At 41.1% G+C, this 12,124-nt stretch overlaps 1 protein-coding gene across 1 annotated transcript in view; it reads left to right on the top strand.

The window, feature by feature from the left end:
- TARS3 (threonyl-tRNA synthetase 3) overlaps positions 1-12,124 on the top strand; it is a 60,875-nt gene that overhangs the window by 11,910 nt on the left and 36,841 nt on the right. Inside the window, exons 5-8 of the mRNA XM_077762418.1 lie at positions 2,750-2,871; positions 4,958-5,075; positions 8,601-8,665; positions 11,785-11,863. Coding sequence (XP_077618544.1) covers positions 2,750-2,871; positions 4,958-5,075; positions 8,601-8,665; positions 11,785-11,863 — 384 coding nt within the window. The remainder of the gene's footprint in view (positions 1-2,749; positions 2,872-4,957; positions 5,076-8,600; positions 8,666-11,784; positions 11,864-12,124) is intronic.

The raw sequence follows: 12,124 nt of genomic DNA, 5'->3' as shown, positions 1-12,124 counted from the left end.
ATATTCCACTTAAAGCTTTGGTGAAATGCTGGGGGAAATTAGTGATGTGCCGTGGTGATCTCATGCTGAAGAAAACGTAAGGCACTTTATTTAGAGGTGTGAACAAAACAAGCTGATTTATGTAAGAACGAAAGTCGATAGCTCTGTGCTTGTAGTCCCATTTGGTGGTCTCTTCAGTACATCATGGCGCAAGTCAGGCTTCACCCCCGATTTCAATGGCTGCTTCCTCCACCCATCCTGTGTATTATCTCAGCAGTAATGACCATTAACCACGCTTGTCTTTTAAGGTTCTTTATGGCACCAGTGTTTTTCTGGCTTTATTCTCACCATTGAATCTTTCTCAGTCTTCTTTGCTGGCGTTTTCTTCTTCATTATTCTCCAGAGTGAGGAATTCCTCAGTGCTCAGTCATAGCACTCTCTGTCTTTATGCTCCTGTTCTAAGCTGTCCTGTCTGCTAACTGTCCGCTGTGAGTTCTTCTGTCTGTAGCTAGACATGCCTCAGTCTTGTGCAGCCTACTGGCCATGTGATATCTCCATCCAGATAGTGTCCAAAAATCTGCAGTACATCCACGGTGAAATTCTTGATTCTATCCCCAGAACTTACTCCTTCCCTGTCTGCCATCTCAGGGCACAACTCCACGACATACCGTTACTCAACCTAGAATCTCACAGGCTGTATGTGATTACTACCCATTTCCTCAATTCCAAGTCTCTAATTAATTGGTAAGCCACTGCCTCCCTAACGTATCTAGAATCTGCCCACTTCTCTCCATCTCTGCTGCTGTTACCCATGATTCAACAATGGTGTTATTATAGCACTCCCCAACAGAGTGCCCACCTGCTGTTCTATTCCCCTGAAACCCATTCCCATCCTGCTACCAAATGCTGTTTTAAAATGTAAATTGAATAATTTCTTTTCTGCCTAAAACCCTTCAGTGCATCTCATTGCATTTGGAATAAAACCCAGGTTCCCCCAGCAGGCGCATAGGGTTACTGGCCCTTTTCTTACCTCTGAAACTTTTCTCAAGCTACTTTATCCCTTATGTGTTAGCCACACAGGCCTTCCTGACTCTCTGTGAATGCAGAGCCTTTGCTGTTATTCATCATTACAGTGCTCTATTCATCTCCTTTTACATCCTCTTCTCCTCTTGTGATTATGCACTTACTGGTTTGTTTCTGCCTGTCGCACCCACACTGCTCTGTAAACTGTATGAGGCCAGTGACCCCTTCCTTTCACTGTTGTATCCTCTACACCCAACACAGTGTTTGGCACAACAAACATCTAGGTGTGGACAGTGCACCAAAGAAGACACTTGGGTTCGTGTTGGCAGTTAGCCTGCCCTCCTGGCGTCGTCCAAAGTGAAGGGCTGTGCCAAGGACTGAGCCTCAGGGGCCATTTGTGGATCATCTCCCTGCCTGATGCTGTGGGTGGGGATTGCACATGCCTGCTCAGTCAGAGGACCCCCTCTGCTTTGACTTAGTTCATTTGTCAAACAGCTTTCTAATTGTAATGTTTCCTATTTAATAAGGGAAAGAAAGGGCTGCCAGGGTACTCCACTGTCTTGCTTCTTTGGCACCTATATGTATCTGGTGACTTTGATTAGTTTTAGTTTATCCATTAACCTTTGATTCCTTGGGAATTAAAAGCCAAATTCAAAACCAGACTTTCTGAACTTGTAGACCTGATGACCAGCCCTTGGACTGTAGTAAATTAACTCATGTGTGGACCACTGCCGAGGGGTCTCAGGCAGCCATCAGGCATTCCCAGGCTATACTCTCCCTGCCCCCTCCACCAGCCCCACCCCAAAAACCATTCTGTCAAAAGCACATGGAGACTGCTGTGGAGATGCAAATGACTTCGGCCCTCTGTGTTCAGCTTAGAGGCCATCCCTGAGAAAAAGGAAGGAAGCCGGTGTTTGTAACTCCAGGCTTCCCTCCACTCTGGGCTGATTGGGCTTACATGCCACTGCTTCCCCTCAGCAGTCCAAGCCATGGTTGAGGCTGTCACATCTTCTCCGCAAGTTAAGATGCACAGAAAGAAATGATTTAGGAGCAGCTCAGAACAGCAGTTTCACACTAGAACCAAGCATATGGCTCTGATGTATTTGCAAAGCACTCAGAAAATGTTCTCTTCTGTGGCGCCTGGGTGGCTCCGTCGGTTGAGCGTCCGACTTCAGCTCAGGTCATGATCTCACGGTTCATGGGTTCAAGCCCCACATCAAGCTCTGTGCTGACAGCTCAGAGCCTGGAGCCTGCTTCTGATTGTGTCTCCCTCTCTCTCTGACCCTCTCCTGCTCACGCTGTCTCTCTCTCTCTCTCAAAAAAAAAAAAAGAAAAAAGAAAAAAAAGAAAATGTTCTCTTCTAAGTGGACATTGAAGATTTTCTTTTCTGAGAAAATCTCTGACTGAGGTCACTCTGTGTCTTTTCTTTTAATGTTTATTTATTTTTGAGAGAGAGACAGAGACAGAGCATGAGCGGGGGAGGGGCAGAGATAGAGGGAGACACAGAATCTGAAGCAGGGTCCAGGCTCTGAGCTGTCAGCATAGAACTCGACGCGGAGCTTGAACCCATGAACCATGAGATCATGACACGAGCTGAGGGCAGACACTTAACTGACTTAACTGACCAAGCCAACCAGGTGCCCCACTGTTGCTCTATGTCTTGATGTTTATCTCCTTATGTTACTTGACTAATAGTTTTCCATGACATGAGTTTGATAGCCTCTGGCCTGTGCTTCGTGCCTTGCAGGTGTACTGGCACTCCAGTGCTCATATTCTTGGGGAGGCCATGGAGCTCTACTATGGAGGCCACTTGTGCTATGGTCCACCCATTGAAAATGGATTTTATTATGACATGTTCATTGAAGACAGGTAATACCACTGAATGTTCACTTCCGGAGGCATGTGTTTATGGTCCATTGTTTTATGATGGTTCCATATTATTATACTGAATGTGTATGGTATATAGTGTGACTATAAGGTGGCTCTATTCGAAATTTCTTTTTTTATGAGTTAAGATTCCAGTTAAGATTTTCCAACTTTCTTTTCCCCAGAAGGAAGTGATACACTACCTAATCCAGGACGTGCTACATCATAGTAGTAAATTAAGACCAGAATCACAGATTTAATCCTTAGGGAGCAGTTGGTTCAGTTCTGCTCCATGATAGCCAAGGGCGCTATCTGCCCCAGCCAGATGTCTCACACAGACAAACACGAGGCAGACAGGTGCACAAGGCATCACATTGTGGGCCCAGCCCCAGGCCCCCTCCTTCCCTGTATTCCCCATAGTCCTTTTTTTTTTTTAATATTTTATTTATTTCTAGGAGAGAGAGAGAGAGACAGCGTGAGCAGGGGAGGGTCAGAGAGAGAGGGAGTCACAGACTGAAGCAGGCTGCAGGCTCTGAACTGACAGTCAGCACAGAGCCTGACGCGGGGCTCGAACCCACGAACCACGAGATCATGACCTAAGCGAAAGTCAGACGCTTAACCGACTAAGCCACCCAGGCGCCCCACCCCCATAGTCCTTAAGGGCCAGGTGCTAAAACTGAAACCTGAGGGTCCTTCCAACTCCTGTTCCTCACAGTCACCCCACACTATCCAGTCACTCCATCCAGGTCTTTCTGTTCTATCTCCTCAGTAGTTCTCTGGTCCTCCCTTCCTCCCTTCCTTCTCTATACTTCCACCTCAGTTTCCACCCATAGCATCTGTTGCTGGATGACTATGGTACCTTCTGTCCTTCCTTACCACGCCCCCCACTGCTTAAACGGTCTCCCCCCCTGAGCATCCAGAACTCTGTAGGTCCTGCATACAGGTTTGTCCAGCTTCATTTCCTGTTGCTACCACCCGGAGAGTCATTCAAGATTTTTTGACTGCCTCTTATGTGCCCTGTGCTTGGTGCTGGTGATTCATCAGTGAGCAGCTCAGCCTGTCCCCGTGGAGCTAACAGTCTGGCTAGCTTAGACATAAAACAAACAGCCCCCTGCCATCAGGTGATGATGAGTGGTGTGAAGGAAAAGAAACCAGGGGTGGAGAGGTGTGTGCCATGACGGTGGTCGGGAAAGGGTGAAGTGATGTTGAAGCAGGGTCCAAGATGGAAGAAGGGAGCATGTTCTGAGGCTGTTGTGTGGGGAGGTGTATTCTGGGACATTTGGGGGGAAACATTCTAGGCCTCTGGGACCTCCCTGGTGTGGGCCTATGCCTGGCTTGTCTGAGGAAAGGCAAGGAAGCCCTTACGGGTGGAGGCGGATGAGGATTAAACCAGGGAGTGGCTGAAAGAAGTCAGCTGATGGCTCACAGAGGCCCATTCCCTATGAGGGCCTGACTGGCCTCCACAGTTCACGCTCACGGATCTTTCAGATTCAACAGTCAGCGAGGGCCAGGATGTGTGAGTACTTACCACAGCCTTTCTGTTTTTTAAGTTTGTTTATTTATTTTGAGAGAGAGAGAGAGAACAAGCAGAGGAGGGACAGAGAGGAAGAGAGAACCCCAAGCAGGCTCCACACTGTCAGTGCAGAGCCCCACGTGAGGCTTGAACCCACAAACTGTGAGATCATGACTTGAGCCGAAACCAGGAGTTGGACGCTTAACCGACTGAGCCACCCAGGTGCCCCTACTACAGCTCTTTTGAACAGAAAATGAAGATGTGTGATGTGTAAGGTAGACCGCACAGAAGAAGTGGCCTCAAAAGAGCTTACTCTAACCAGGGAGTATTTTAACTGGGTCTTTCAAAACGCACACCTCATAGCAGAGAAGAACTATAGGCAAATAACCTCATCTGTTGGTGCCTCAGTTTTCCTCCCTGAGAAATAAGATTATCAGCCTTGCATATGAATGTATGACTTTACAAAGGCTGGGAACAATAAAGCATGGAACTCCTCAGTTAGTGATGAGTGTCCACAAAAAGGAACAGACAGGCATGATGAAACCTGTGTTCACTCTTACTCGCTCTTCTTTTTAGAGCAGTGTCCAGCACAGAACTGTCGGCCCTGGAGAACATATGTAAGACTATCATAAAAGAAAAGCAGCCCTTTGAAAGGCTGGAGGTCAGCAAGGAAGTGCTCCTCGAAATGTTTAAGGTAATTTCAGGAAACTCTTTGGGATCAGAAAACCTTTTGCCAAGAATGTGAAAAATAATTAATTAACATAGACAGCCTTTTTTAAAAAAAACAAAAAACAAAAAACAAATAATTGGGTGTCACTTGCCACATTGTTCCAAACAGTTTGGCAACCTGTTGTGAGGCTGTGATATTTCAACCTGTCGCTCAGTGTGATATTTCCCTACTATTTCCTGAACATTTAAAAAAAAAATTTTAATGTTTATTTACCTTTGAGAGAGAGAGAGAGCAGAGACAGAGTGCGAATGTGGGAGGGGCAGAGAGAAAGAGAGAGAATCCGAAACAGGGTCCAGGCTCTGAGCTGTCAGCACAGAGCCCAACATGGGGCTCGAACTCATGAACTGTGACATCATGAAGTAGTTGAAGTCCAGTGCTTAACCGACTGAGCCACCCAGGTTCCTCATTTCCTGAACATTTTAATGCCAGTATATGTAGGTAAAGGACCAGGGGAATAGTTTTCATTTGTGTGTTTATAAATCTGATGCAGTCTGAGTGTTGTTAATATCCTGACTACTAAATTCAACAATACTTCTGTTTTCTCTTTATACTGTTTTCACCAATGTACATAAGTATATTCTTAAATTTATGTTTTAAATCATATCAGAGAAAGCACATAATTTGAACACACAATATTGTTAATTTTGAGCTTGAAATTAAAAAAAATAGATTTGGGCTTGGTAAAGTTGCAGCTACTCTTTTTTTTTTTTTTCCTGGTAAAATACCTAAAATAGAAAATTTTATTTTATGTTGACCATTTTTTTAAGTTTATTTATTTATTTTGAGAGAGAGATGGAATCCCAACCAGACTCTGTATATAGACTGCATTTTGTTTATTCATTCATCTGTGGATGGACACTTGAGTTGTTTCCACCTTTTGAGTATTGTGAAAAGTGTTGCTGTGCATGTGGGTGTACAAATATCTGTTCGAGTCCCTGCTTCTAAGTCTTTTGGGTATATACCCAGAAGTGGAATTGCTGGATCATATAGAAATTCTCAGTTTTGTTACCAGCCACAGTTTGCCACAACAGCTGTTAGCATCTTACATTTCCATCAGCAGTGCACGAGCATTTCAATCTCTCCACATTCTTGCCAACACTTGCAGTTTTCTGTTTCCTTGGTAATAGCCATCCTAACGTGTGTGAGGTGGTGTCTCGTTGTGCTTTGGGTTTTCATTTCTCTAATGACTAGTGATGTTAAGCATCTTTCCATGTACTTATTGGCCATGTATATCTGATTGGGAGAAATATCTATCCCAGTTCTTTGCCCATTTTTTAATTGGGTTGTTTGTTTTTTGTTGTTAACTTGTAGAAATTCTTTACATATTCTGGATATTAATCCTGTATTGGATACATGATTTGCAATTATTTTCTCCTCTTCTGTGGGTTGCCTTTTCCCCAGCTCCTCTTAAGAACTAAACTCAATGAAAAGAAAAAAAGGAATGCCTCAAAGTTTGTGAAGAAAAATGATTTTATTTGAATATAGAGGTATGGGACAGTTCAATCATACAAATCTACTTTTTTTCTCCCAACAACTACCCTCCTCAAGTAGTTATTTAATATAAAGTACCTGCCTCTGAGGCAATAGTGATGAAAGCAGGAAAGAAACGAAGTCTTCTGAGTTTTTAATGTAAAGATATGATCATTTATTATAAACTTTGTTTTTGTTTTATGCAAATTAAAAGTGCAGCTGTGGCCTCAGAATTTTATTTATTTCATGTAGTTCAAATTGTAATCTTCTAATCTAAATGTGAGACCTGAAACCATAAAAATCCTAGAAGAGAACACAGGCAGTATCTTCTTTGACATCTGCCGTAGCAACTTCTTTTCTAGATATGTCTCCTGAGGCAAGGGAAAGAAGGGCAAAAATAAATTATAGGGATTCTATCAAAATAAAAAGCTTTTGCACAGCAAAGAAAATAATCAAGAAAACTGAAAAGCAATCTATGGAATGGGAGAAGATATTTGCAAATGACATACAATAAAGGGTCAGTATCAAAACATATAAAGAATATATAAAATTCAAAACCCCAAAAATGAATAATCCAATTAAAAAATGGGCAGGAGACATGACACTTTCCCAAAGAAGACATACAGATGGCTAACAGACACATGAAAAGATGTTCAACATCAGTTATCATCAGGGAAATGAAAGTCAAAACTACAATGAGCTACCACCTCACACCTGTCAGAATGGACAAAATCAACAGCTCAAGAAACAACAGGTGTTGGTGAAGATGTGGAGAAAGGGGAGCTCTCCTGCCCTGCTGGTGGGAATGCAAACTGGTGCAGCCACTCTGAAAAAGAGTATGGAGGTTCCTCAAAAAATTAAAAATAGAATTACTCTATGATCCAGCCATCATCCTACTAGGTATTTACCCAAAGAATACAAAAATAATAATTCAAAGGGTACCTGCACTCCAGTGTTTAGTAAGCAACATTATCTACCATAGCCAAATTCTGGAAACAGCCCAAGTGTCCATTGACTGATGAATGAATAAAGAAGAGGTGGTGTGTATATATATATACACACCACCTCTTCTTTATTCATTCATTTATTCCATTTATTCAATGGAATATTATCCAGCCATAAAAAAAGGATGAAATCTTGCCATTGAAGACATGGATGGAGCTAGAGAGTGTTAAGCTAGGAGAAATCAGTCAGACAGAGACAAATACCTTATGATTTCACTCATATGTAGAATTTAAGAATGAGTAAAGGGGGGAAAAAAGAAGGAGTGAGACAAACCAAGAAACAAACCCTTAACTGTAGAGGACAAATTAAAAATTACCAAAGGGGAGGTGGGGGGATGGATTAAAGAAGTGATGGGGATTAAGGCGAGCACTTGTGATGAGTACCTGGTGTTGTATGGAAGTCATGAATCACTATATTGTACACCTGAAATTAATATTACACTGTATGTTAACTAACTGGAATTTAAATAAAAACTTAAATACATTCTGAAAATGACATGAAAAAAATTGGAATCTTGTAGAACAGAGCTGTTCAATAAAAATATAATGTGATTCACAAATCTGAGCCACAGATGTAATTTTTTTCTGGTGGCCATATTTTAAAAGTAAAAGAATGGTGAAATTAATTTTTGTAATATCTTATTTAATCCATCATATAAAAAACATCACTCTAACATGTAACCAACATAAAAATAATTACTGAGCGATTGTACATTCTTTCTTTCACAGCATGTCTCTGAAATCGAGTGTGTTTTGCATTTACACACATCTCATTTCAGACTAGTTCAATTGCAAGGGCTCAGTGGCCCCACGGGCTTGTGGCTCCCGTTTTGGACAGTACAGCTCTAAGCTGTGAGCTCTTGGTATTCCTGGGTTCTCAGCACCTACGACATAATAGACACCCGTTCAGTGTTTGTGGCAAAAAATTTTTGGTTTTTTTTTAGGAAAAAAACCTTTAATTTTTTTCCTACCTAAACATTTACGTAATAATATACAAATATATTTTTCTTTATAGTACAATAAATTTAAATGTCGCATCCTGAATGAGAAGGTTAACACTCCAACTACCACAGTTTACAGGTAAAGTCTGTGTTAATTTTATTTATTTATTTATTTATTAAAAATTTTTTAAATGTTTATTTATTTTTGAGAGAGAGGGACAAAGTGTGAGCATAGGAGGGTCAGAGAGAGAGGGAGACACAGGATCCCAAGCAGGCTCCAGGCTCCAAGCTGTCAGCGCAGAGCCCATGACGCAGGGCTTGAACTCATACACTGTGAGATCATGACCTGAGCTTAACCGACTGAACAATCTAGGTGCCCCAAAGTACGTATAAATTTTAAATGACACTCAGTGGTAAACTTTAAGGCATCAGCAGTAGAAGCAGTTAGTCTTTGGGTGGGTGGTCTATTTGTAAGTTTTCATAGTTGATATACTACTTTAGCTAGAAACTCTGAAATGTTATCAGCAAAGGGGAATTATTACATCTTCATTTGTATTTATCAGTCTGGTGTAAAACCCAAATTTTATTTCCCAGATGTTAACTGTAACAACATCTTTCCCATGTGGATGAGACTGTGTTTGCCCAGCTCCCCTTACATTTCAAGGGGAGTTGTTTAGGAAAGGAATTTTGTTTGATCCTCACACATTCTGATTAATGTGGCAGTGGGAGCTGTCATCGACAATCTCCTCATGCAGTGATTTCCTGCCTCCTACTATACTCCCCATTTCCTGGAGTCCAGAGGCGTTAGTTTTCATATGTTAGCAGGATATTCATGATAAAACACAAGACAGTGTTAAGAACGAAAGACAAATCAAGTAATAGGAAAAGGCAAGCGAAATCAATACCACCACGACTTCGTTCTGTTTGTTTAACATATCTGGAGCCCCTGTTTTATTTATTTGTTTGGTGTGTTTGTTTGTTTTTAATTTTTTAAAAAGGTTTTATTTATTTTTGAGACAGAGAGAGACAGAGCAAGAGTGGGGCAGGGTCAGAGAGAGAGGGAGACACAGGATCCCAAGCAGGCTCCAGGCTCCTGAGCTATCAGCACAAAGCCTGACGCAGGGCTTGAACCCACAAACCATGAGAGTATGACCTGAGCTGAAGTCAGATGCTTAACCGACTGAGCCACCCAGGCACCCCTATTTGTATGTTTTTTAAGCTGCCTTGTGGGTAATTGCTGTTCCTCATTTCTGTGTGTTCTGGCTATCTGGCTGATGCTATGACCTTCATGGTCCCATCTTAGGAGATCTCATATCTATGTAATTGCAATTGGAAAAACCCTCTGCAAGGGCATTTACTCTCCATAGTCACATACTTACAGGTCTGTGGTTTAATTGCACTGTAAGAAAAGTCATCTCCCCTTTAAGCAAAGTTATGCACTGTGCATTTCTTACATTATAATGTAATGTAATTATATGCACTCATTGCCATTTGACATTGATGTGAGACATCATGCTTACCTCATTTTTGCTATTCTCCAGTGACCTGATAAGGTTTTATTATTTATTATAATTCAAATAAATGTTAGTATATACATTTTAAAGTTTAATACATGAAGAGATAGAAGAGATGTGCGAAGTTTTAAAGTTCAGGCTTCTGATACTTGAGTTTTTGTGGCTATTTTTTGAACCTTCCTTCGGTAATGTTGACACTTATTACTCTGTCAATTTAATTTTTAGAAAATGAATTGTTATTTTTTTCTATAGGTTTATTTGAAGATGAACATATCGAAGTCTTTCTTGTTAATTAGGCATTCCTTCCATGCTTCTGAGCTTTGACTCACCACTTCCCATCTTGGACAGAGAACAATAAAACATGGCTATTTAAAGAAATGACATTTTCATATTTAAAGCTTTATTTCACTTTGGTGAATAAACCAGTCATTTTATGTATGCATCATAAATTTTAACTTTCTAACCAGTGAACTTTGAAAGTATCTAAAATTGGTTGGAATAGTTAAGGAAGAACTTACTTTCTTTACTAAATTTTCCTTAAATTAGTTGATGTTAAGTACCTTCCCTCTGACCAGTGTCATTAGTATTTTAATTTTTTAAGAATCTCTGTGCTTGAAAAAAGTCTGTGCTTATTAAGGTTTGGGGGCCCTTGTTGGTTAGAGGTGCAAGTGAATCCCCAGTGACTGCACCATGTGTGGGTTTGTTTTTTTTTAATGTTTATTTATTTGGAGGGGTGGGCAGGGCAGAGAGAGCAAGAGAATCCCAAGCAAAGCAAGCTCTGCTCTGTCAGCACAGAACCCGACACCGGGACTGGATTTCAGGAACTGTGAGATCATGACCTGAGCCAAAACCAAAAGTTGGATTTCAGAAGCTTAACTGACTGAGCCACCCAGGTGTCTCAACTATGTGTTTTAATAGTGGTGTCCCCTCTGACCTAAACTTGTGCCTGAGAGTTGCACTGAAGTCAGTGCTCTGTTTTAGTAATTCAAAAGACAGTTAAGGCTTTTGTCATAGGCCAGATGGCCTAAAAACAAATATACAAAAGACCCTTGAATTTTATTTATTTTCTTATTTATTTATTAAACAGACCTTATTTCTCAGGGCAGGTTTCAGTCCACAACCAAATTGAGAAGGTACAGAGATTTCATACCTACCCCCTACCCCACACATGCACAGCCTCCGCCACTATCAACGCCCCCTGCGGAACGGTGCTTTAGTTACAGTCGATGGACCTGCACTGACCATCATAATCACATAGCGTCCAGAGCTTACATAACAGTTCACTCTTGTGGGTGTACATTCTGGGGATTTGGTGAAGTTTATTTTTAAAGTATCAAGTTAGCACATTTTTGTATAAGTTGCAGATAATTTTGGTTTTGAAAGTTAGTGTAGAACCGGGAAATGGCTCTTTGATTTTATGACAGTGGAAGGTTTTTAAGAATCTTGGGCTATAACATTGAAAAGCAGTGGGTGACTCTGCACGACTTCTTTCAGAAGATTCTGTAACTTTTTGAATTTGAGCAAAGGAGGGAAGACTGGGATCTGAGGCCAGATAAGTTGCCTCCTTCTTCATCCTAAATTAAAAGTGAAATTATTTTAAAGTGCCCCCAAGTTAAAAATTGCCCCAAGATGTACAAATAAGTAGTTTGTAGATCCTTCATGTAAAACATACGAAAACATGATTTGTAATGAACAGTCCAAAAAACTATAACTGTCTGGGCATGTCTGAAATATTTCATTATAGGTGCGGTCCACTAATTGACCTTTGCAAAGGGCCCCATGTAAGACACACTGGAAAAATTAAAGCCATAAAAATTTTCAAGGTAAGGATTTTTTAAATACAGCAAACTTAAGATAAACCAGATAATAGGAATTTCAATCATATCTTTTATAATCTGAGCATCACAGTATTTTAAAATACCTCATTATTTCAGTTTTACAGAAGCTTTTTTAATGTTTATTTATTAATTTTTGAAAGAGAGGGAAAGAGGGAGAGAGACAGAGAGAGCTAGCACAGTTGGGGAGGGGCAGAGAGAAAGGGAGACAGATTCCGAAGCAGACTCCAGGCTCCGTGCTGTCAGCAC

This window comes from Crocuta crocuta, unplaced genomic scaffold, assembly GCF_008692635.1.
Source record: "Crocuta crocuta isolate KB4526 unplaced genomic scaffold, BGI_CrCroc_1.0 scaffold93, whole genome shotgun sequence".
NCBI lineage: Eukaryota > Metazoa > Chordata > Mammalia > Carnivora > Hyaenidae > Crocuta > Crocuta crocuta.
The sequence above is the reverse complement of the archived record's forward strand: the minus strand, read 5'-3'. Positions and strand labels throughout refer to the sequence as shown.